General features: G+C 40.6%; 1 protein-coding gene across 5 annotated transcripts in view; it reads left to right on the top strand.

Annotated features, from left to right (window-relative positions):
• Window positions 1-27569, top strand: part of LOC126376193 (titin) — a 167808-nt gene that overhangs the window by 125762 nt on the left and 14477 nt on the right. For 4 of the 5 annotated variants that reach the window (XM_050023428.1, XM_050023427.1, XM_050023429.1 and 1 more), the window contains 7 exons: window positions 925-1050; window positions 1630-1837; window positions 2931-3093; window positions 4082-4233; window positions 5453-5561; window positions 14832-15009; window positions 15333-15621. In XM_050023428.1, the coding sequence (XP_049879385.1) occupies window positions 925-1050; window positions 1630-1837; window positions 2931-3093; window positions 4082-4233; window positions 5453-5561; window positions 14832-15009; window positions 15333-15621 (1225 nt within the window). The remainder of the gene's footprint in view (window positions 1-924; window positions 1051-1629; window positions 1838-2930; window positions 3094-4081; window positions 4234-5452; window positions 5562-14831; window positions 15010-15332; window positions 15622-27569) is intronic. The other variant, XM_050023430.1, reaches the window with a different exon arrangement.

Below are 27569 nucleotides of genomic sequence, written 5' to 3'. Positions count from 1 at the left end.
TTCATATACTTTACTAAGCAAACAAAATCTTATGGTTACTAACATAAGCTCACGATTAGTACAGTTAGAAGGACATCCATCGTATGATGAACTAACTACCCATGCTTGGAGCTGCCTGTTAGACCAACGTGATAGTGAGCCGTATCGCCGTATATAATGGTCGAGACAACTGTGTTAGTGAAGACTGGCCTTAAAATAAATGAATAACTCATTGGTGCAAGTCCGGTGATCCAAGGTCCACATAATATCAGCGTCGTGGTTCACGCCGCGACTTGTGCTGAGTGAGGCCCTTTTATCTCAGGACGTCCACCACCACCTTATGTTCATTTCGACAAACATCCGTCTTGCTTTTTTGTAATTGTTTTAGTGGAAATTTGATATGATGTTGTTGTCTTTTTTTGTGTGTGGCGTCCTTTTATAATAAACTTTTTCTATTCTATTCTATCCACAGGACCACAGTTTTACCAAGTGACTTTTTATGTGCCTTGTGACGCGAACTAACTAATATGTAACAGCCAATAGTAATATGTAGCAGTGTAGTATGTATGTATGTGGGAATGAAAGCTTATTATGAACGTGATGTGTATGAGGTGAAGTTTATGAACGTGTCCTGAGGGGGAGTGAGAGGGGAGAGAGGAAGGGGGAAGGAATATGGCGACGGGTATATTTTGAAAGCGAGCTTGAGCTCTGTATAATATTGAAAAATAAGTGAAAATATAAGAAAACCTTCAAGTATTGCAGTTATTTCAAATTTACCTCCACCAACCTACATGTATGGGTAAGGTTTGCTTATGTAACAGTCTGTAACAGTCTATTTCCTGATATAACTTTTATTTTAATTTAATTTTATTTTAATATTTTATTATGTAAGCTGTTGGTGTATTTTTATAAATAAATAAATATGTCGTATAATTTTTTCAACAGAGAGAAGACGCGTTAGCAGAAGCATACAGTAGAAGAGCTGCGGAGTGGCTGAAGAGGGTCGAGAGGATAGAGCAGGGGCAGAAGAGGAAAGTCAAAGACGCCAAGAATAGGGAGTTCTTCGAAAAAGTAATTATTAATTACCAATTTTTACTTAATTTTTAGTCTAAGTACTTACATCATAAAAACTGCGGGCTTAGCACCGTAAGCACGCGACTCTTTTTCGCCGACAGAGATCATCTGTCTCTTTCTGTGCAGTACTGTGAGAGAGTGACGGGTGACGTATGTCGAGGCGAGAAAGAGTCGCGCGCTTACGGTGCTAAGCCTGCAGGAATCGTAAAACCGCCAGACTTAACCATTGGACCAAACATGTCTGTCGCATGCACCCTGAGTCTGTCGACGACTTGGACGATTTCCGGAGGGACTGGCCGGAGTACCCACCCAGTACTTGGATCTTGTAGGCTAGATTAGATTAAATAATTACACTATATTCTGAACACGGAACATCTTACTTTCGGATAATCGGGTGATCAGCCTACAATGTCCTATGCATTTGTTTTGTTATGTCCTATTCTAACCGAAACAGGGCTCACATATTGATTTTTGTGATATGTTCTCACCGGGATTCGAGCCCAACGCTCAACCACTGGACCAAAACCTTTAATAAAAACCCCCCAACCCCCACTGACAATGAACTACTCTTTCCAGGTGTTCCCAGAACTCAGGAAACAGCGCGAAGAACGGGAGCGGTTCAACCGCCTCGGGGCGCGGGTGAAGTCTGAAGCAGAACTGGAAGAGATTGCCGACGGCTTGCACGAGCAGGAGCATGAGGACAAGAAGATGAGGTCTCTGACCGTGGTGCCGCCGCTGCTGAGAGACCCGGGGGACAAACGGCCTGTCTACATCGACACCAACAGTACGTTGATTATTATCATAAAAAAAATTAAAAAAAATAAATTAAAGTAGGTATTTAGAGGACCATTTACCAATCCGGAAATTTTGTCGTCACTATGTCTGTATGTACCGGACAATTATTGCAACGTGTGATGGCAACCGCAAATGTTTAAAGTCCCGCTGTAGAGACCAATCTTGGTTGGTACTCGCCGGTTACTCGCGCGATGCGGATGCTTAACGCCCTGGCCCAGGACATCCCGGACGTTGACCTGTACAGCTGTTCGGTGGCCAAATTCACAGATGTGGCATTTCGCTATTGTTCTAGTTAAATAATAATAATTGTTATGTCTTATATGTGTTTGTTTCAGTCGAATTGGTTTTTACTGTAATGGCTGAATGTAAAACTGTAAAAATAAAATAAATAAATCATTGGTACCACTGAACCACCAAGGCCGTTAGCATAGAATAAGGAATAATACTACATATAGCCCAGTAGCTCCGTTGGTAGAACGCTTGCCTCTCACTTTGAGGTCGTAGGTTCGATTCCAGCACAGCCCTAAACCAATGATTGTCGAATTTGTTTTCGAATTCATGTTTGTATCATAAATGATTATCACGTGCTCAGCGGTCAAGGGAAACATCGTGAACATCGTGAGGAAACCCACATTCCCGAGAAATGCATTTTCGGAGGTTTGTGATCTAATTTGTATTGGGCTGGTTTTCCATTCGCGGGTTGGAAGGTCAGTCGCTTCTGTAACAACCGGGCCTGTCAAATCTTCAGGTTAAATGCGATAATGCTAGAGAGATGATGATGATAATGACTATGTATAGAACGGCAACTCCCCGCTCCCCACCAGCGGCTGAGCTAGGTTTACCGCGGTGAGAACCCAGTATTATGTGTTTTAATTATTACCCAGTGTTTTGTGTTTTTGTGTTTTTATTTTGCTGTTGGTCCCGTTTACTATTTACTGATGTAAGAAAGTAGTCGTTACATGAGCCATGTCAGGGGCTTTTGGCGGCTCAATAGTAACCCTGACACCAGGGTTGATGAGGTTGGTATTCCACCTCACAACCCACACGATAGAAGAAGATTATTATTGTGTGGTCCCCCCCAGGGCGGTGTATGGACATGGAGGCGGAGCACGCGGAGCTGGAGCTGCGGAACGTGTGGTCGGCTGGCGAGCGCGAGGTCTTCCGCGAGAAGTACCTGCAGCACCCCAAGAACTTCGGACAGATCGCCTCCTTCCTGCCGCGGAAGAGCGTGCGGGACTGTGTTAGGTATGACCATTGCTTTTAAATACATACATAAACTCACGCGCGCAACCCCTAATGGAGTGGGCAGGGTTTTCTTCTTCTAATCGTGTCGATGGCAAACTAAATAGTGTCGCCCCAACACTTGGCGACAAGTATGGCGCCATCTGCAGCGCTCATCAGATCCTCCTGCGTGCAGGTGTCCGGGCACGCAGGACACGATGTAAGATGTTCCATCGTTTGGGGAACAGTGCCGCACTTGCACTTTAAGTGCGAGCCATCCGAGAAACCCCACCTGAACAAATTGTCCTTGCTTCGGCCCACCTGAGTGCGAAGTCTATTTAGAGACTTCCAGGTAAGCCAATGCAAATCAAGACCTGGCGGACGTCTCTCGGACGGCAAAACAAAAGGTTTTTGGAGGTGTACCAGTTAGCAAGAGACGCTGCCACTGCTGATTCGAGGTGCTAAGACAATGTAAGAAAGCTAATGAAAAGAAGAATTAGAATAGAAAACAATTAATTGATTACCAGTAGCAGATCACATTTGTCTAAGAACTTACCTTATATTGCAAATGGCGGGTCAAAGAGACCTGCCCGGGAATTGGGTAGTTTCCCAGGTCAAAGATAAATTAGGAAATTCTAATTACTAGAGACAGATCTAAAGGTGACAAAATAGTTTTCTTTTATATTTATATTTAACTTATTTATGAATTTTAATAAAGAAAAATGTAATAATATGTGCGACATTTTGTCGCGTTTTTCTATTCATACAAATTCCATTGTAATTTCGTGTTTTGGCGTTTAGTAAAAAGTAACTGCTTTGACTAGTTGGAAATTAGCCTATTATAAACTGTCCTCATGTCACGGGAGCAAGCTATTATAGAGGCTGCAAAAGATGACGAGGGGTGGAAGTCTGTTGTTCGAACCCTACATCCTAATAGGGGATAATAGGATTAGAAGAAGAATCTTAAGAATATTACGAATACCACTAAATAACCAACTTCTTTATCCCCCAGATTCTATTACCTATCAAAGAAAGCGGAGAACTACAAGCAACTACTACGCAAGCCTCGTCAGCGACGGCCGCCGCGCGGGCCTAGGCCTCCGCCCGAGCCCGCTGAGGTCATCCTGCCGCCCGGGGTGACCACCCGGCTCCAGCGGTCGCAAGGTAATGTTACCATCTGGTTTATCATACATAACATGAACAGCCCATAAACGTCCCACTGCTGGGCACAGGCCTCCCCACAATCAGCTGGAGACGGTATGGAGCATACTTCACGACGCTACGTCACTGCGGGTTGGTGGAAGGGTTTTTACGGCTAATAGCCCGGACCAACGGCTTAACGTGTCCGAAGCACGGAATTATCTTGCTTTTTTAGACGATCAGGTGATTCAAGCCTGAAAAGTCCTCTCATCCGATTTATCACGACAGCCAAATTATATAATAATAAGCAGTGTTACTTCGTTCCCGGAAGTGTTTCCAAAATGAGAATGTTCCCGTTGTAAAAACTCTTTAATAGTTAGGATACTGGCTGCTTTTTTCAAATTGTTCTTTCTTGTACAGTCATGAGCAATATAATGTACCCACTTTAGGACTCTGTCGCACTAACATATTTGACATTTAGTGAGACTTAAGTTAATGTGACATGGTACCAAAGTGTACATATTAATGCTCGTGACGGTACTATGATTCTATCCGTCTAAACGCTAGGTAGTAAGGCTCTTTTTACATAACTTTGCGCCGCTTTACTATGGCACATCACTGCATGAAAACTGCAACCTTTGTGTTGGTAAGGCTTCGGGATCGATGCCCGAATTTAGAAAAAAAAAGTAGGGAGTGGGTTGAGATGGTTTTGCCAAGTATTGGGAAGAATGTTTTTTTTTATTTTCACGGTATTTGACCCTTCATTTTGTGCCATTTTCGTGTGTGGAATATGAATCATCCAACTTTTTCTTTCATATTCCACTTGATATTAACTCAGAATCATGGTCTGAACCATCCCCCTCAGTATTCGTTACGATGTCACTAACACCCTGTATAAGCGGTTTAGGATAATACTCTAACTCTACTTTAGGATAAATGCATATAAACAGAGGTTTATATGCATTTTTGGAGGTATGCCACCTAACCTACTATATAGTGTTGAAAGGTCAAACAGGCAGTAGGTTAATGGACTCCGTGAAAAAGGGATAATACTAGGGGAGGTGATGGTTTAACCATGTGAGGACTATACTTCCAAACAAAGAGGATTTAGAAAGGACATTCATAACGCTAGGGGAGGCGTATATTTTGATTTTACAAGGACATTCGGTGTAACGACTACACAGCCTGTTTATGTATGCATGTATAAGTATAAATGAGAAGTGTAACGTACGTGTCCCGGCAGTGGCGCGCGCAGTGGACTCGAAGGAGCCCGCGAACGAGGACGCGCCCGCGCCGCCCGGCGCCGCCGCCAGCCCCGCCGCCAGCCCCGCCGGCCCGCAGAACATCAACAGGTAAGCTGCCATATTTATTTATTAACTTATTTACATAGACAAATCAGCCATAGCCGCGGTAGCCCAGTCGGAAGAAAAAAAAATGAGATTGATTTGTGATCATCTTGAACTGGCTTCTATTTCTAGATTAGCATTTTACAATTTATCTTTGACCTAGTCAAGTAAGTTTTTTTATATAAGTTCACGTTTGACAGCAATCTCACCTGATGGTAAGTGACGATATGGTCTAAGGTGGATCACTCTTACCTAGCAAAACCTAGCCGTGTTTTCTCCAAATATAAATGTTGCTAAGTGAGTGATGGGTGATTTGAGATGATTGTGTGAGAAGTAGACGAGTAACACGAGTAGTACAGTCATGAGCAATATAATGTACCCACTTTAGGACTCTGTCGCACTAACATATTTGACATTTAGTGAGACTTACAGTTCCATTTGTCAAAAAAGTTAATGTGATATGATACCAAAGTGTATAACATATTAATGCTCGTGACCGTGCATAAGGGCTAGAGTATAAAAGGGATGCATAGACAAATGATAGATTGAGTGAAGGAGTGTGAATGAGTGAGAGAGGGATAGAAGGAGTGAGAAGGGGAGAAGAGGGGAAGATATAGATGAAGACGGACGGTAGACGATGGTGGTGTAAATTGTTGTACTGGGAGAACATATAAAAAGAAGTGTTTGAACCGCACTTGACAGTTTAAATGAGCAAACTCAAATCCCATATAAATAAATAAAAGTACATACATACATACATACATAAGCTCACGCCCGTATTCCCCGAAGGGGTGGACAGAACTACAAATAATCAAGAAACTATTTGCAGCCACATTTGATACATGGTCCTAAGGTGGATAATGATAAACCGTATGATGATAGGGGATCAGCCTATCGCTCTTACAGATGATCCATCATGTTCGACAGGACACTGTCCCTAAAAAGTAAAGTGAAAAGTATAAATAACATACATAAACAGCCTACATAAGTCCCACTGCTTGGCACAGGCCTCCTCTCAATCAACCGGAGAGGGTATGGAGCATACTCCACCACGCTGCTCCACTGCGGGTTGGTGGAAATACACTTTATTGCACCAAAATAAAAATAAATAAATAATTACAAAAAAGACTCTTAAGTACATGGCAAATGGCGGCCTTATCGTATAAACCGATTTTGCGAAAATCAGATCCAGAACTAACGAAAAACAATTTCATTTCATCATTCATTCATTTTTTTCATTTCATTTTTTTGAGCGTTTTTTTTTTCAAAATAAAACCATAGCTCTGAGGAAACAAGTAACAATGGTACAGTAGCTGTATAAACAGAGGAATCCGCGGCTACGAGCTCGCTTTTTAATTACCGTCGGTCAACACGCCGCATGAATAATTCACAGGTGGCCCGCACTCGCCTCTCCTTGGTTTTTCCTGTTTTGTACTGTCCATAGAGTTAGGTTATAATTTTCTATACACTTTCTATCTACGAACCCGTTCATATGGTGCTAATTCCTGTAAACATACATACATAACATACATAAACAGCCTATATATGTCCCACTGCTGGGCACAGGCCTCACCTCAATCAACCGGATGGGGTATGGAGCATACTCCACCACGCTGCTCCCAATGCGGGTTGGTGGAGGTGTTTTTACGGCTAATAGCCGGGACCAACGGCTTAACGTGCCCTCCGAAGCACGGAATCATCTTCCTGTAAACACCATCTAATTTAATTTTAAGTTATATCTGTCATTTTCTTATCCGCCGAAAAGGAAAGGGACGGGTAATCGACAAGCATAAAATGTATGGAACACGCGTCAATTTTAAGCACAAATCTAAAACAACCATCTAAAAATTTACATTGGCCAATAACCCGCCAGAATTATGTTGCCAGCACACTTCAAACTGTTTGCATACCAGCCCTTTTTGATTTCCGCCCAGGTTATTCATTCATTTACTCATTCTTCCTAAAATTAAGAGCTGTCGTCAATCATCCGTCCCTTTCCTTTTCGGCGGATAAGAAAATGACAGGTATAACTTAAAGTAAAATTAGGAGGTGTCTGCAGGAATCGGGGCCATTTAGCCGCTTATTTGCCTAAAATTTTCTTGTTGATTAAGTATTATGGAAAATATAGGTTTAAAAATTTGTTTTAAGGAAACCTACAAGATTTTTCTTCAGAAAATATAAGCGTAAAATGAGAAACAAGCGTTTATTAATAGTTCATACCCTCAAAGCTGTAAAAAAATCATTAACCTAACAACTTCCAAAACATCTAGAACAAATTACCTTACATAACATAAAATAAAATGTAATCTCCATAAAAAATTGAAAAATATTCCAAAAAGACTGAATATTTTTATAGCAAACTGGAGTCTAGAGGATGTTTGCCTACTCGGATGGGGCAATCCACTTCTTGCAAAGATTAATCGTTTAAAATTCATATTTTTATTACAATCCTCCCCGAGAAGTCTACAACTTTTTATTTAACGGATTGTTTTGTGGACTGTCGGATTTGGTCTCACATAAAAATATTTGATATAAGTCTGTTTATTAAAAGGAGGTAGCTGTTATCTTTATCGTCGAAACGTAATTATTCTCGTAAGAACTAGATTTCCGGATTCTTTCGGGGTTCCTATTTCTTCGTCTTCTATCGTGTGGGTTGTGAGGTAGTTTACCAACCCCATTATTGAGCCGCCAAAGGCCCCTGACAAGGCTCATGTAACGACTACTTACTTACATCAGCAAGTAGCAACCGGGACCAACGGCTCTACGTGCCTTTCGAAGCACGGATCGTCTTACTTTCGGTCAATCAGGTGATCAGCCTGTTCAAAATGTGATGTGATGTCTTAATCAAACTAGGGATTTCAAAGTGATTTTTTGTGATATGTTCCCACCGGGATTCGAACCCAGGACCTTCGGATCGTGAGCCCAACGCTCAACTACTGGGTCACGGAGGCCGTTATTTTGCCCAACGAATTCCTTGACAGACTCTGTTGTTACAGATTAGCATACAAATTGTGATTAAAAATTAATCTCTCGCTTATCATCATCTCCCTAGCATTATCCCGTTTTCACAGGGTCCGCTAACTTAACTAGTTAAAACAGTTACTTTTTACTAAACGTCAAAACACGAAATGACTATGGAATTTGTTTGAAAAGGCACTCTGTGACGTCATGAAAACACGTGATAGGATATCGGACTTATTATTACGTTTTTCTTGATTAAAAACATAAATAAATTAAATAGAAAAAAAAGAAAATGTTTTTCGTTAGTTTTAGATCTGTTTTTATTTATTTATAGAATTTAATAATTTATCGTGAAGCTAGTACACGACCCAATTACAACGATAATACCAAATATCACCGTGAATATCGTTAACAAGATAAAAAAGATTCTTTTAATATTATTTTTAACGAGATACATCTTGGCGGAACGTTCATTTGAATTTCATTCAATTGTACAACCATTTAATTTTCTACTGAGATTTTTTTAAGTGCACTCTTTACGTCCAGCGGTACTTTTTACTTTGTGGAGGGAATCTAAAATTCTTTTCATGACGTAAAATACTCTGTTTATTATGATAATATAGTTCACATTATTTTATCCTAGCAACTCAACCCCGTTTCACCTAGGTTCACATCTGAACCGATGGACTTTAGAGAATGGTAACCCTATCATTATTTATTGTATATCCCTTTTAAAGTAGTAAGATTAGCATGACAGAGATATAGTAAATCGCCTAGCGCGAAAGAGGCAAGTGACATGTCTCTTTCGCATCAACAATATACAGCTTGGTACGAAAGAGACGACAGATATATCACTCTCATCATGCTTCGATAGAAAAGGTATAGAAGAATAAATTGTCTCAAACGACAAAAAATACATAACATAAACAGCCTATACATCCCACTGCTGGGCACAAGCCTCCCTCAATCAACCGGAGGGGGTATGGAGCATACTCCACCACGCTACTCCACTGCGTGTTGGTGGAGGTGTTTTTACGGCTAATAGCCAGAACCAACGGCTTAACAAAGGACAGTCTCACAAAGTCATTTCGACAATGTCCCCATCGGGAATCGAACCCAGACCTCCAGATAGTGAGCCTAACGCTCTAACCACTAGACCACGGAGGCTGTTAAAATACATTATATTTGCAAAAAAAAAAACAAAAAAAAACATATAAACGTTACATCAAAAAGTCAAAAATAAATAAAATCCAGAATATTTTCCCGTTAATAAATTACCCCGATTTATTTACCCCGATGGTAAAAAAAAATACCATCCACCGGGTACATTGGGTAAATATATGGGTAAATATGGAATAATAAAGTCTCGAGCGCGTGTTGACAATCACTTCGATGATTATTTGGACAGGCTCCCGTGGGATCGAGCCAATCAGCATTCAGAGATGTACCGGCGTGTCGATAGAGGGTTGCTGTTGTCGATTGTTTATCGATATACTTATCGAAAAGAATGACAAAGAAAACATACGCCACGAAATTAAAAAAAAAACTAATAAAGAACAGACACGCCACAAAATTTAAATAAGAAATAACAAGGAAAAGATGCGGCACGAAATTTAAAAAAAAAAAAAAGAAGAAAAGTTCTCCACGCCACGAAACGTTTTGGGTAGAAAGTTTAACTTTAGAAATGTATCAAAATAACAGATTAAAAAGGATACAGTGTAGGAAAGAATCAATGGATAATGAGTTTTAAGAAGTAATTTAAAAAAGAGTTTATCTGAAAATGGAAACTTGTGAAATAAATCGGCTATGTAGAGATGCTGGCAACTATATTACGTTATAATGAAATTAGAATAGCAATAATCGAGTATAAAGTATTTATTATAAATAGACACCACAACATAGAACAAGACAATAACATAATTCATCATGATCAGCCCATTAACGTCCCCACTGCTGGGGCACGGGCCTTCCCTATGGATGGATAGGGAGATCGGGCCTTAAACCATCACGCGGGCCCAGTGCGGATTGATGGTTATTAACGACTGCTAATGCAGCCGGGACCAACGGCTTAACGTGACTTCCGAAGCACGGAGGAGCTCGAGATGAAATATTAACATAATTAAAAAGACAAAACCGTTCACTTGCCTTTTGTTTAAAAGACCTCAGGTCCGATTACAATGTAATATTTGCGTAATTTGTTAGCGGATCGATTATTACTTACATTTGACATTATGCGAGTGTGTGACAGATTCAATACTCTATAATTTTATCGATGCAATCGACACTATCGACAACCCTATCCCTAGCGGCGTTCTTGTTTAGATTTTTACGCAAACAGCCGGCGCCCATCTTTCTAATTGCGTTAATTAAAGCGCTCTACCCCGGCGAACCGCGAACCGCTTCGATAAAAACTCGATTGCTGACTTTATACAACGTCCCCGTTGCCTAGCAGTGTGTATCTTTATGAATGCAATTTGATAGGTACTTTCTTATCTCGTTTATATTTATTGTTTTAAGAACGTCTAGGGCCCTGCGGGTCTAGCACCATAAGCACGAGACTCTTTCTCGCCGCGACAGAGATCGTCTGTTTCTTTCTGCGCAGTACTATGAGAGAGTGACGGGTGACGTATGTCGAGGCGAGAAAGAGTCGCGCGCTTACGGTGCTAAGCCCGTTGTGCTGAGGTTTTGCTTGAAGCTTCTTTCCCCCGGCTATACAGGTTGTGAGTAGCTGCAGCAGTTTTAGGCGGATGAGACGTTCGTTATGCAAAAAAAAAACGATTCAAAGTGTAATTATGTTACCTACTGAATAAAGATATTTTTGAATTTACTGTTTAAATTTATGAGCGGTTTTGAACAGATTGAAAGTGTTTAGTTTATTTATTTACACAGAGACAAGAATATACAGACAAGTTCTATATACATAAATACACATAAGACAGACAAATGGTTCAGCCAACTTAATTAGTTTAGTTTAATTATGATTAGATAAATACATAATTTTGTCAATAATTTATTAGCTAATAATTTATTGCTGCATAAGTGTATTTATTAATTTAATTCACGAAGATTCAGATCGGTTTCATAGCTCCGTTCTTTCTGTTAACAGAACTGTAGAGTCATGAGCAATTCGATGTACCCACTTTAGAACCCTGTCGCACTATCATATTTGACATTTAATGAGATTTACGGTTTAATTTGTCAAAAAAGTTAATGTGACATGGTTTCAAAGTGTATACATATTAGTATTCGTGACTGTACAAGAGACATATTGGCTCCGATTCCTGCAGACACCTAATTTTAAGTTATACCTGTCATCTTCTTATTCGCCGAAAAGGAAAGAGACGGATGATTGACAGTCGTAAATTTTAGGAATACTGAGTAAATGAATGAATAACTCGGGCGAATCAAAAGGTATCTCGCTGCTGTATGCGAACCGCTTGACGTGTGCTGTCAACTTAATTCTGTCGGGTTATTGGCCGATCTTCTTTTCTTCTTATCGTGTGCGTTGTGAGGTGGGATACCAGCCTCATCACCCCTGGTGTCAGGGTTATGATTGAGCCGCCAAAGGCCCCTGACATGACTCACGTAACGATTACTCACTTACATCAGTAAATAGTAACCGGGACCAACGGCTTAACGTGCCTTCCGAAGCACGGATCATCTTACTTTCGGACAATCAGGTGATCAGCCTGTAATGTCCGATGTAAAATGTTTAGACGGTTGTTTTAGATTTGTGCTTAAAATTGTCGTGTGTTCCATAAATTTTGCCTGTCGATTACCCGTCTCTTTCTTTTTCAGCGGATAAGAAAATGACAGGTATAGTTTAAAAAAAAATTTGATGGCGTCTGTAGGAATTAGCACCAGTGTACATGTAAAACTTTGGTGGGTGTATAATCATAATAATAAACGGGAAACCGGATCCCGGATAGACGGTTTAAAACGGAATATGTGTTTGATAAAATTTTGTCCTTTTAGGTTTGGTTTGGTCAAATAAGCGTTAATAAACGTTAAAATAAATACAAAAAGCTTTCAAATATTTCGCCAAAATCCCTGTAAAACTACATTATAATCAGTTTCCCTCCCTCGCCACCCCGTAACAACACAAGTATTAATTGGTCGGTTTTAATGATGTTCAAATAGACTCCGGTTAGAGCGGATACATGGGTACTCAGCCAACATTCCGGGAATTTGTGTAGAGTAGTGGTTTCAAATAGGGTATTTTACTAGGCTAGGATAAGGTCGCGGGAAGCCGCTGGATGCGGGCAGCGCAGGACCGATGGTCGTGGAGATCCTTGGGGGAGGCCTATGCCCAGCAGTGGGCGTCGTACGGCTGATGATGATGATGACTAGGCTAAGATAAATTATAAAATGGTAATCTAGACACAAGCCAGTCTAAGATCACTCCTTCGTGGTCCAGTGATTTGAGCGTTGGGCTCATGATCCGAAGGTCCCGGTTTAAAATTCCGGTGAGGACATATCACAAAAATCACTTTGTGATCCCTAGTTTGGTTAGGAATCCTTGATACGAAGAAATATAAATAATTCCACATTGGCCCCGATTCCTGCAGACACCGCCTAATTTTATTTTAAGTTATATCCGTCATTTTCATATCCGTCGAAAAGGAAAGGGACGGATGATTCACAGCTCTTAATTTTAGGAAGAATGAGTAAATGAATGAATAACCCGGGCGAATCAAAAGGTACCTCGCTGGTATGCAATCCGTTTGACGTGCAGTCTACTTAACTGTGACGGGTTATTGACGGATGTAAAATTTTTAGACGGTTGGTTTAGATTTGTGCTTAAAATTGACGTGTGTTCCATTAATTTTATGCTTGTCGATTACCCGTCCCTTTCCTTTTCGGCGGATAAGAAAATGACAGATATAACTTAAAATAAAATTAGATGGTATTTACAGGAATTAGCACCATTGTTTAACGTTTTAAAAACATAAGTGTATGAACCTCACGGGATTATACAACGCCACCCTCCCACAGGGGTGGATTGTAATTAATAGAGTGCCGAATCCAGATAATTATGTTTACCAACCCTCTGCAAATCTCGCGACGGGGGGATTTTGGACCTTTTAATATTGTATGACGGCCTATTGTCAACTGCTAATTAGGCGGGTGAAGATTTTTTTTTAATTACTGAGAAGTCCTGTAGTACTTGTTGGTTGATACCGATCAATAAAGGATCAGTTATTGGATGGGCGAACGTATAGTTTTAATTCCAAGTTTCTCAGTTTCGGAGGGCACGTAGAATCGTCAATCCCGCGCAGTAGTTGAATTCGTATGAAAACGTAACCAAAGCGAGACCAGTCTAATAAATAATAAATGTTTCTTTCTTTCTTTTAATGACAAAAGTTCTGGTAAATAATAAATAAATAAATAAATTTATTTCCAAAAAATAATTGTTACAATGAAGTTTACAATGGTTGTACTTAAACGAATACAAGCGAATTACAAGGATGTGATTCGCTGTCCTCTAAACTAGGTAAAAACCTGTATCTTAGGGGTCAGTGAGTCTGGCAAAGCGTTGGAGTAATGTACAGACCAGAGTTATGTGTGTGTGTGTGTGTGTGTGGGGTGGTTTATCGGTTCATACAACTTCTATAGTACATTCAAAAATTCAAAATTCAAAAATATTTATTTTTCAAAATTGGCTTACAAAGTTAGCGCTTTTTGAACGTCAAACATAATTAAATTACATATTATGTAACTAGCTGTAAAACTACTACCACATCGGAATCTGTAACGCTGAGGGAAAGACGTGGCCAGAAAACCTCCCAGCACAGGGCCCTAGTCCTACTGTTTCATGTTTTCCTTTGTTTTCTTTGTTTTCATTTTACAGGCTAAAATGCTGTGGCATTTCAGACAAACAAACCCTTTTCCTGAACCTTTATTTCATTTATATCTTTTTTTCAGTACCTTTACTCCGAAAAAGATTTATGATACGGTTGTAAGTGCTAGGGTTAGCAGAAGGGCGATCAGATCCAGGATGTCTTAATGAAAGGTCAGGTCAAGAGTACTCCAAACCGGCCAGCTTGCATGCAGTCTTTGGTAAGAGTGGATGAAGCGAAAGTGGTGTGTCAGAATAAGTGGAAATCCGTGCTCTCTGCCCACCCCGACGGAAAATAGACGTGATCGTATATATGTGCTCTTATGTGACCTTCCAATCCAAGTTTTCCAGGCATATTAAAACCCTTAAAACCTGCAAGTTGTCTTTGATTACTTGTGGCTCTGCCCACCCCATTTGGGATTACGGGCGTGAGTTTTTGTATATATGTATGTATTAAAACCCTATTTGTTCTCCAGGCCAGAACTAATCCGCACGCCGCCGCAGCCGCCGTCGCCGGTGCCGGCGGTGTCGGTGCCGGCGGTGTCGGCGCCGCCCGCGGCTGTGTCGTCGTCGTCGGCGCCCGCCGCCTCCCCGCCCGCTGCGCCTACGCCGCCGCCCGCGCCCAGCGGGACCGAGCCGCCCGCTAGTGCTAGTGTGAGTATCTACTGACAATGTTCTCTTTGGTGACTTTGATGATTGTGGACGAAGACCATTATCGGATGAATCGACACCTAGCTGACACCTAACTAAAATGACAAGTAACACAAGCCTCACCAGAGGACAGTAAAATTTCATTGATTTATAAATGGTGGTGCACCGATAATGGATAATCACTCGCGGGTGATTCTTCTCCTAACAATGTGACGCTAACGTTCAATCCGAGGACATAATATTTTGCGGATGAAAACCTAAGTCCTTTCCATTGTAACAAAATGTATCTGCTGAATCAATAAATAATCTTCCATCTCTCTCACCAGTCGACAATAACGACGTCGTGTGCGCTGGCATCGATCCCGTCCCCCGGTGTTCCACCACCGACCACTACCACCACCGCAGCGAGCGCAGCGACCACAGCCACCATAGCGAGCGCAGCAACCGCAGCTATCGCAGCGAGCGCAGCAACCGCAGTGACCGCATCGAGCGCAGCGAGTGGAGCAAGCTCATCGAGCACGAGCAGCTCGTGGGCGGGACCAGGCAGCGCGCCGCCCACGCCGCAGCCCGCCCAGCCGCCCACGCCCACGCAGCCGCCGCCAACGCCCGAAGCTGGTGAGTCTTATCTTTATGACAGCACGTTTGACAGATTTCAGCCTTTAGGTAAAATTACCCATAGACCCCGGTAATTGGTCAACTCAACGGGACTATACTCGGAAAGCAACATTTCAGTCTTGACAATTTCTTACTTTTTTGACGTGACTTATCAAATCACCCGGTAATTTAACACGTTTACTGTAACTGAAAATTAGATAGCAACCCACCACATGTGCTTTGTTATTTTTCGTAAACACATTGGATTTTGTGTACATAGACATACTATGGCCAGAAAAGTGTGCTCCACAGATGGGAAGTGGACGTGTGAGTTTCAAATTTATTGCCTTATATGTGGTTCATACATTGAACGTGTTAAGAGAACAGGCCTGTGTGTGGGTGCTCAGTTGGGAGAATACCTCTGCTCAGTCGTGTAAGAGGATTATATTTGATAGGATTTATCGACCTTAATGGGCTGATAACCAATGAGGGATATCGTCGAACACGCCGGCGGGGTCGGTATCAGGGTTTTAAAGTGGCAGTGAGAGTGAAAACAGAATCTTTCTTTGCCACATTGACACTGTTTGTCACGAGATGTACGAATGAACGGCCAAATTCATTCTTCTTCATATCGGGTCGATGACAAACTAAATAGTATCGGCCCAAAACTTGGCGACAAGTATGGCGCCATCTGCAGCGCTCATCAGATCCTCCTGCGTGCAGGTGTCCGGGCACGCAGGACACGATGTAAGATGTTCCATCGTTTGGAGAACAGTGCCGCACTTGCACTTTAAGTGCGAGCCATCCGAGAAACCCCACCTGAACAAATTATCCTTACTTCGGCCCACCTGAGTCCGAAGTCCATTTAGAGACTTCCAGGTAGACTAAGGCAAATCAAGACCTGGCGGAGGTCTCTCGGACGGCGAAACAAAAGGTTTTGGGAGGTGTACCCGTTCCTGCCCGTGATGGCCAAATTCATTAAGATTAGCAATTATCTGATTAATTTTTATCAACGTATTATCATCAGAGTAGCATTTTCATTATCCAGCTTATTTCCCTCATATAACATAATTCATTCCTGATTACTTAACCATTTAATCAACTCGGCGGTATTAAACTCTTTTAAGCTTTTGAATACAATTTTTTGTTTATCCTTATTTTGTAATAACACTAGCGACTCGGCTCGCCTTCGCACGGGTCGTCGAGTCGATAGCTTAAAAAATAAAAAATAAATCCATACACACTTAAATCCTCTATTTCAAGATTTCCGGTTATTTAAAAAATAATTAAAAACATATTAATATGTTTAAATAATTAGTATTTTCTAGTAATATGGAAACCCCGTTGGAAGCGCTGAATCATGATATAGTCAATATCGGTCATCATCATCATCAATTTAAGAGCCACGCTCTTGTCGGTGCAGCATTTTCCCTAAAAAAGTAGCATGGAAATGCAATATCGGTCAGTACAAATAATAACATAACATCGCGCCTGTATCTTCTATGGGGTAGGAAGAGGTACACCCCATAATGGGTATACTATGTATCGTATACATAGTATGTATAGTATCCGGTATAATAATCATTCTTAAATCCGTATCCGTAAATTAAAAAAAAAAACATACCCATAACATCCCTGGTATATGTATAGTATACCGGGTATAGTGGGTATACTATACATAATATACTATACACCCGGTATACAATAGGCATAGGCAATTTGTTGCTTAAAAAACTAAATTTATAATACATATACAGGGTGTTAGTGACATCGTAACGAATACTCAGGGGGATGATTCAGGCCAAAATTCTGAGTTGATATCAACTGGAATTTTTCGTCGCAAAATTATGGAACGGAAAATAATTTAAATAAGCTCTAAAATTTTCATGACTTCTCCGACAGGAAATTCCACTTGATATCGACTCAGAATCATCCCCTTCAGTATTCGTTACAGTGTCACTAACACCCATACCTACTTGTATGGCTACTGTATGTACTTGTATGGGGTGTAAGTGACATCGTAACGAATACTGAGAGGGATGATTCAGCTGATTATTCTGAATTAATATCAAGTGGAATTTTCCATCGCAAAAGTATAGAATTGAAAATAATTTAAAAAAACTAAAAAAATAACATGAATTTTGCGACGGAAAATTCCACTTGATATTAACTCAGAATCATGGTCTGAATCATCCCTCTGAGTATTCGTTACGATGTCACTAACACCCTGTATACGTATATATATATACATTTTGTTTATACTATACTTAATATACTATACACCTGGTATACTATACATAGTATACCCATTCCTCGTCAGTCATGTTTTAGTCCCATGTAATATGTGGTACAAATAATGAGTATTGTGTTTAAATAAAACAAAGGATGTTATCCGTAAACGTTTATTTTAACATTGCATAATTAAATTAATTTAGCCTACGTTATGTTAAGCTCGTTAACACTGATATGTTGAGACGTCGTATACTAACTGTTACTAGTTTACTAATTTCTTTGTTTAAATAATATACATACATATGTAAACTCAACCCCGTAAACAGCAATGGGGTGGGCAGAACCACAAGTAATCAAAAATAACTTGCAGCCACTGTTGATGCGATGGATATGTTGAACCTTGCGACATCAGCCTATCGCCCATAACAGTTGTTCATCATGACAGAAAGGACACAATCCCTATGTCGGATTTTACGACACGCCCGGGAAGACAAGCAGCTGAACTTGGTCTACGTTTTATTCGCCCCTAGAACAGCTTAGAATTAATAAATAATTTAATTTGAAACCTAAAACGAATTGGTATATTGACTTCAATACTTTTACGTTCCTGATATAATTACTCTTTTAAAACAAATAGTAACATTAAATAATAAATTCCGTCAAACGTTTTGGTCACGGTAAAACTTCACAAGTAGCTTGAGGTCAAATTACGTATTACTTTTTGAAAACAAAAGTAAAATCTAAGGAAGACGAATGAAGATTCGGAGACCCTAAGTAAATCGCCGTTTATTAAACTTAACAGTACTTTTATATACATAATTAGTTTCTATAAATTATGGAAATATTTGATTTATCTTTAGCTAAAAGATCACCTTTCGATTGAAACTGCACAATCACACCCAATAATTACCGATATGCAAGACTTAAAATGTACGTACTAACGTTGTTATCAAAACCGCTCAAAATTTCACTATTCAAAACAAACAAAAATATCATTTTAAAAATAAAATTAAATACCTATAAAACTATTTTCTATTAAATTCGATGTGTTAATCCACTGAATCACTTTCTAACAATACTGATATGTGGGAAGTTTTTTTGGTTTAAATGGCGCTTGAAGTCGATGGCTCTGGTTGGGGTTCGCTCGAGTTGTCGGTCATCTCTTCCGCGTGGCAGCGCTTCCTGTGCTTATGCACGAAGTAGTAGGAGGGGAACTTGCAGCCGCAGGTCTTGCAGGGGTAGTAGTGCAGCGTGGGCCTCTGCTTGCGGTGCCGGCACCACCCGCGCTCCGGACTGTTCTCCCTCCAAGCGGAGTTCAACACGCGGCTGAACCTCACCGGCCCATCGCAGGAAGCGATATCCAAAACTGTACTCCCCTGCCGCTTCGGAGGGTCCGGAGCTTCGATTCTTTCCACGTCCAACTCGCTGGAAGTGGTGGATGACGGCGATGGTGGCGGCGGGGATGGGACACGTGCTCTCCGAGGCACGGGGCGGTGCGCGCCGGGCGGCGGCGCGGGACGGGCTACGCAGGGGCTGGGCCCGAGCCACGCGCGGTACAGCGACAACATCCTCCCGGCGCGGCCTTCAGCTGACTGAGGGCCGCGCGCGGGTGCATCCTCTTAAATACACGCTCATTTATTCCCTGTGTACACAAGGGTATTCTGACATCTGATTTTCGGAGAATTTTCTTTATTATGTCGTAGCGATAGTTGGCTATTGTAGGGATTTGTGAAGGGGTTGCGTGGACATGTTAAGTGATATTGGGGATGCCGCAATAAACCAAACATTTATTTATAGCATTGTTAATAAACCTTTAATACACACAAATAAGATGACGTACATGTCATGATGGGGGTAGGCAGAGACCGGGGAATTCCACTTACTACTATCCTGACATATAATTTTCGCTTCTTCCACTCACATACGAGTTTAAAAACCTTTAATAATTCTTGAATGATTTTTTCAATCATTGCTACTATTTAGTACACACTCGTTCTTGGCAGCTAAACAAACCTTCGATTAGGTTGGAACAGACGTGCATACATACATACATAGCGGTCAAACACATAACTCTCCTTTTTGCTTCGCCGCAGTCGGGTAAAAATGAGAGTGAAGTTATAAACAAAAACGTAATTTACCTTTTTTTGTGATTCACAGAAGCAATTTAATTACCCATCATGAAGCTTTTCAAACTTCAAAAGAGTTGAAAAATTCATAAGTACACACATAAGCGAATATTATAATAAGTAGGTACATTATACAGTCTGCACAGAACACTTAACATAAGTTCACGACTAATCCCGATTGGGGTAAACAGAGGTACATCTATCGCAAGGTGAACTAAGTACCCACACCTCACCGAGCTTTCTGTTAGAGCAACGTGATGGCATAGAATAAGGAATAATACTACGTCTAGAACGGCAACTCCCCGCTCCCCACCAGCGTCTGAGCTAGGTTTACCTCACCCCCCTCGAACATAGTTTAGACGTGAATCGTATAGTGTCACACGTCACACGCGCATCTCTGTGTGTGTGTGTGTGTGTGTGTGTGTGTGTGTGTGTGTGTGTGTGTGTGTGTGTGTGTGTGTGTGTGTGTGTGTGTGTAGTGTCTATATAAAACGAAGTTTGTTTGTATGAAGTGTCCGGGGTGTGGTGATGGTGAGCCGTATCGCCGTCTATAATGCTCGAGCCTTACACACTTACATAGATACATACATAAACAGCCTAAATACGTCCCACTGCTGGGCACAGGCCTCCCGTCAGTCAACTGGAGGGGGTGTGGAGCATACTCCACCACGCTGCTCCACTGCGGGTTGATGGAGGTATTTTTACGGCTAATAGCCGGGACCAACGGCTTAACGTGCCCTCCGAAGCACGGAATAATCTTACTTTTTCGGACAATCAGGTGATTCAAGCCTGAAAAGTCCTTACCAAACAAAGGACAGTCTCACAAAGTGATTTCGACAATGTCCCCATCGGGAATCGAAACTGGATCTCCAGATCCAGTAGCAAAAAAATTGCACTTGAGATAAATTAATAATAACTCATTGGTGCAAGTCCGGTACCTGAGTTTGACCAGGCGCTCCCTGTTTGAGAAGCAAGCCCATATACAGTCATGAGCAATATAATGTACCCACTTTAGGACTCTGTCGCACTAACATATTTGACATTTAGTGAGACTTACAGTTCAATTTGTCAAAAAAGTTAATGTGACGTGGTACCAAAGTGTATACATATTAATGCTCGTGACCGTACCACAGGACCATAGTGACTATTCTCTGTATTCTCTATTATCTGCATAGAAATCCTTTTTGAAATCGCGAACGTTATTGTATTAAATATTACCCACCGTTTAATCAAATAAGCCATTTGTATGGAACACTTAATTCACTTAGGTATCCCTTGGGGTGCTTTGGGCTGTGTGGTGTAGTGGTTCTATTGCGGGTTCAGTCGACAGTCTCTATTCTAACACGCTTTTTAAATGTTAAGATTGCTTTGTTAATGTACTATGCACGGCTTGAAATTATTAGAGCCGTTGTAGATCAGTCGGTAGAACGCTTGCCTGTCACTTTGAGGTCGCAGGTTCGAATCCAGCACAGGCCTAAACCAATGATTGTCGGATTTGTTTTCGAATTCATGTTTGGATCAGATCGGTGAAGGAAAACATCGTGAGAAAACCCACATTCTCGAGAAATGCATTTTCAGACTTTGTGACCTAACCTGTATTGGTCTGGGTTTCCCTTCGCGGGTTGGAAGTTCAGACATGCAGTCGCTTCTGTAAAAAACCGGACCTGTTAAATCTTCAGGTTAGGTTAGCGGACCTTGTGAAAATCGGGATACTGCCAAGGAGATGAGATGCTCGGTATAAACTTTTCGTTCCGTGACTCACAAAAAATCCGTGATGGTTCTGTTCAAAAAACCAACCAGCAGTGGAGCAGCGTGGTGGAGTATGCTCCATACCCCCTCCGGTTGATTGAGGGGAGGCCTGTGCCCAGCAGTGGGACGTATATATAGACTGTTTATGATGATGTTATGGTTCTGTTCAAAAACCCAACCCGCAGTGGAGCAGCGTGGTATGCTCCATACCCCCTCCGGTTGATTGAGGGGAGGCCTGTGCCCAGCAGTGGGACGTATATAGGATAGGCTGTTTGTGATGATGTTATGGTTCTGTTCAAAAACCCAACCCGCAGTGGAGCAGCGTGGTATGCTCCATACCCCCTCCGGTTGATTGAGGGGAGGCCTGTGCCCAGCAGTGGGACGTATATAGGATAGGCTGTTTGTGATGATGTTATGGTTCTGTTCAAAGAACGTGTGACTTACGTCGAGATGTGGATAGACCACATGGATGTACCTCTGACTACCCCAATTGAGATATGTATTGTTATGTAAACTAACAAACTCGAACCACAAGACTTGTCAAGAAATGTATTATATAATTAAAGCACATAATAACGGGTTCTTATCGCGTTTAAATGGGGATATGAGACTCTCGATATTTCGACACTGTTGCAAGTGCCATGATCACGGGATGACTGATGAGATTGGAGTGGAGTAGCTAGATCCATAATTTTCTATAGGAAGACATATCTGTCTACCCTCTTTCTTTGCCGCTTGTTGATGTATTTGATATCGGAATGTTCGGAACCATCTGAACTCGCACCAAACTCACTACGACAAACCGCACTCACTGTGTCCTCACGTTTTGTCTCACATTAAGCTTTAAGCCGTTTTAAGCTTGATTCCACATGCTCGATAATTTGAACCCGTCTTCCCTATTGAAATTTTCGTGTTGTCGAATTGAAACAGTGTCGAAATATCGGGAGTCTCATATCCCTACTTTAAACGCGGTAAGAACCCGTTATTATGTGTTTTAATTATGATAATAACCGCGTAAACTTAAAACAATGTATTATTATATAATAAAACCTAATATTTGTGAAATTGTGACATTCCATCAAGGTAATTCTAAGTAGCTGGTTTTATTTACATTTTGTGAGGCGATGAATAAATTATGTCCCGGGATGGTCTGACAGACTAAACAGTGTGCCTACCAGACTGTCCCGCGGGGGCCTTGCGGCTTTGACAACTTGTACCACTGTGCAAACACGAATAAAAAAGGGAAGAAAAAATATATAGCATAGGACACTTCTACTGGATTGGTTAGCGTCACCTTACAACGAAACCCGGCGGGGACAAATCACTTTGTGATCCCTAGTTTGGTTAGGACATCGCAGGCTGATCACCTGATTGTCCGTAAGATGATACGTGCTTCGGAAGGCACGTTATGCCGTTGGTCCCAGTTACTACTTACTAATGTAAGTACGTAGTCGTTACATGAGTCACGTCAGGGGCCTTTGGCGGCTCAACCATAACCCTGACACCAGGGTTGATGAGGTTGGTCATCCACCTCACAACCCACACGATGGTGGACCTTAGAACCACGCAAAAGCCTTTTTGAAAAATCACATTCTGATACGATTTTTCGGAGGTATGTGACCTAACTTGTATAGGGCTGGTTTTCCCTTCGCGGGTTGGAAGGTCAGACAGGCAGTCGCTTCTGTAAAAAAAACCGGACCTGTCAAATCGTCAAGTTAGGTAAGTGGACATTGAGAAAAACGGGACAATGCTAGGAGGATGATGACATGCTTATACGATTTTCTTCAACAAAATCTCGATTTCTTTTAATTAATTTCAATCTGTGTAAAAATTGAGAGTAGTATTGAGTAGTTTTGTTAATATAAAAATTACAACCGATTTTGTTTTTTCGAAAAGAACTTAGGTTTCCCTGGTGACGTTAGGAACAGTCGGATAGCGTATAAGTACTTGTTTGCTGTAGAGTTAAGTACTTAAATCAGCAAAGTTTAAATCTATATTAGGATGAGTTGGATAACTTGTCATGAATATTTGGACGTAACCAAAGGTTTTTGTGAATATTTCACTTAAACAAATTAGATAAAACGATGTGTACTGAATATGTACCATACATACATACGTAAACTCACGCCTGTTTCCCACCGGGGTAAGCAGACTGGATTTGTACCTTATTTAAAAAATGTGGTATAGGAATATAGGGATCGTATTTCAATATTAAATGTTCTTCACAAATCATCATCATCAGCCCATTAACGTCCCCACTGCTGGGGCACGGGCCTTCCCTATGGATGGATAGGCAGATCGGGCCTTAAACCATCACGCGGACCCAGTGCGGATTGATGGTTATTAACGACTGATAATGCAGCCGGGACCAACGGCTTAACGTGCCTTCCGAAGCACGGAGGAGCTCGAGATGAAAACTTTTTTTTTGTGGTCACCCATCCTATGACCGGCCTTTGCGAAAGTTGCTTTACTTCAACAATCGCAGACCGAGCGCGTCTACTGCTGCGCCACCGAGCTCTTCACAAATAGTCAACAAAAATAACGCTGAGTCTAAAGCGAGTTTTTCTTTAAAACATATCTTATAAATCCAAGTCTGCTTTAGGAAAAATAAATATATTATTTTTATACTTTATTCTTCCTGGTTCGTTTTCGTATAATTCTAGTGTCAAGGGACCTGTGTTTGTGGACGGTACCTCTCGTTTTTATCACGGGTAGAACGATGACAATCGATTGTTGAAACTTATTTGTATGGCCCTCCCATGGGTGTTACTTCATTGTATTGAAGTTGAGTAAATAGTTATTGGAGTGAGGGATGGATTTATTACGTAAAAAAGATTTATGATACGAATGTAAGTGTTAGGGTTGGCAGAGGAAGGTCTAGGAGTACATACAGCTATCAGACCCGGAATGTTTCAAAGAAAGGCCAGGTCAAGAGTATTCCAAACCTTCGAGTATGCGTAAGATGTATTCATAGTCGATGTTGTATTTGTGGGAGACACGATTTCCGTGCCTCACCTAGCGGGGTCCACAGAACACCAGCGTCGTGGCTCGCGCCTTGGCTTATGCTGAGTGAGGCCCACAGGAACACCACCCAATGGAGGTGGTGTCAAATTGTAATTTTCAAAATGCAAATAATTTTACAGGCCATACACAAAATTACAATTTGCCTTAATGTTTACTGTCTATTTATTTGTAATCTCTTGTGTAAGTTGTTTTTATTATGTGTTTTGGTTGTAAGTTATGTGTTATTTCGTGTTTTGTTTTTTATCTGATCTGTGTTGGAAGAAGCGAAAGTGGTTATCAAGATAGTAGTTAATGTATTCCATGTTAAGTTGCCAGCTTTAAGTAAATAAAAAACTTAAGTTTGCAGTGACGAACGAACCTTTAATATCTCTCGTGGATTTTACATCTTGGAAAAACAATGTTGATACTGCGTTCTAAAATTGATTATTAATATCTATTGGCCGTTTGTCACTACTAAATCAATAAATTCCGTGGTTTTTTCTGCTTGCCCGAACGGGAAATATGTGTTATCATATGTATGAGTCAAATTGATTTCTTGAATTTGAAATAAAGTTTGACAGAAATGTGGTGTAAAAGACGATATAGTGACTAAGATTGAGAAGGGAATGGTAGGTTGGTTTGGACACGTAGAGCAGATGAAGGATAATAGAATTGCAAAAGCCGTATATAAAGCGAAAGTTGATGGTACGGCTGGCAGAGGAAGACCGAGAAGGACTTACGTCGACCAAATTGGAGATGTCCTTAGAAAAGGTTTAATACGATCTACTCTGAACCGGCGTGCGTGAATGGAGCGATTGATGAATGTGGAGGAAGCAAGTAGTCTCTGCTTACCCCGGCGTGAGTTTATGTATGTATGTATGAAATAAAGTTATTAAAATGCGAAACAAGTATCAAATGTTCGTTGCACTCATGTAATTACGGGTATCCCGCTCTGTAATCCATCCCGCTCTGTAATCGGTCGTCAAATTACGCTGTAATCCCGCACGGATACCGGCACACACGGAATACTAAATCAGCTTTTATAAGATTAACCTTCGCTTTGTCGTTGTGACACTTGTCGCTAACATGCAGTTGGATTTTAAACACAATACGCTAGTTTCCAACTAGTCAAATCAGTTACTTTTTACTAAACGTCAAAACACAAAATGACTATGAAATTGTTTGAAAAAGCACACTGTGACGTCATAGAAAACGTGATAAAACGTCAGACTTATTTTTACTTTTTTATTGATAAATAAGTTAAATAGAAAAAAGAAAAATGATCTTCTTGAGATTTAAATGTCTTTAGGCTTTTCGGCGGGAAACGGGAACGGGACAGTTGCTTTCTTCATTGAGTAATCTAAATAATTAATACGAAGTGGTGTTTTGTGGTTAATGATCGCATTAAGTTAGTCGGAAGACATTCGCGAGTGTTATTATATTGGAGTATTCAATGAACAAAGTGTATCTGCCTATTTTCGCTTCGTGCCGGGAAGCCGCTTCATGACTCAAAAGTTTATGCGGACTTTTGAGTTAATTCGTTTGGGGTTCGGAGTAGGAGTCTACTCCGAGGGTGGGGGCTTAGGTTTCATCATCATCACCTTTCATCATTTCATTAATCATCAAGAAAAAAAATACTTCAGACATGGCTGTATGGGCATAGTTCCCTTTGCCTTACACTTCGGGGAAAAAAAAATAAAATTAAATGTCTTTATTTGGTAGTCAGCATATCATAATTTATCTTGAATCTAGTACACGACCCAATAGGCTAGTTTCCAACTAGTCAAATCAGTTACTTTGTACTTAACGTCCAAACACTAAATTTCTATGGAATTTGTATGATAAAGCACCCTGGGACGTCATATAAAACGTGATAAAATGTCGGACTTATTATTACGTTTTTCTTGATAAATAAGTTAAATAAAAAATTTAAATCTGTCTTTATTTAGTAGTCAGCATTTCATAATTTATCTTTGATCTAGGAAACTACCCAATTGTATGGTGTTTAAAATGTTTTATTTTAGGTGACATATCACCTTTAGAGAGCAAAATTATTCTTTGAGGGGATTAAATGATGACCTCTGTAGCATAAATTAGTACATTCTAGTATAAAAATAGAAACACGTTTTTGTTCTTGTTCAACAAAACAAGAGTTTAATTAAATTTTAAATTTGAATTCCACTTTTATTCCTAATAATCTCGCAAGTTTATGTATTGTGAAGATTACCAACAAAATATAATACTTACCTGTGCAGAATACAAGGAATAAAAAAAAAACATTTTACAGTTGGTTTTATAAGGTTTTTAATTCTTAATATAAGTGTTCCATATTCAAATTTAAAATTTAAATAAACCCTTGTTTTGTTGAACCAAAAAATTGGGAAGTAGTTTCGAGTTTTTCGATGAGAAATATAGTTTAAATAAATACGAGAGGTTGGGATGAAATTGTGTTTGTTTGTACGTGATGTAAACAGCGTTAGAACCATTTAATCTGGAGGACGTCGCGCTGTTGGCAGAGTCCACAGACTCTCGTTAAATTGTCGCGCTTGGGTGCCCACTGTGCACACAGGGGTCTGTGAGGGATCCATATGGAAATTGTTGTTTGAAGATGAGTTTGATTGAGAAATTGAAATTTGTGTCGCCATGAAACATACTGATAAAAAAATACGAAATTAGTTGCTAAAAATTAGTTCGGGATATTTTTAAAAAACTGTATTTAAAGCTGCTAAATCCCCAATAAGACTATAAAAATTGAAACCAAATGAAGCCGGGATGAATCGGGTAAACGATTTAAAAAAAGAAGGGTACTTTTAATCTTTTGAAGATTTGTGTTTTAACAATCTCTATTAGGGTAGACAG

Source organism: Pectinophora gossypiella, chromosome 20 (assembly GCF_024362695.1).
Source record: "Pectinophora gossypiella chromosome 20, ilPecGoss1.1, whole genome shotgun sequence".
Taxonomy (NCBI): Eukaryota; Metazoa; Arthropoda; class Insecta; order Lepidoptera; family Gelechiidae; genus Pectinophora; species Pectinophora gossypiella.
Note: the sequence above shows the minus strand (reverse complement) of the source record. Positions and strands in the feature narration are given on the sequence as shown.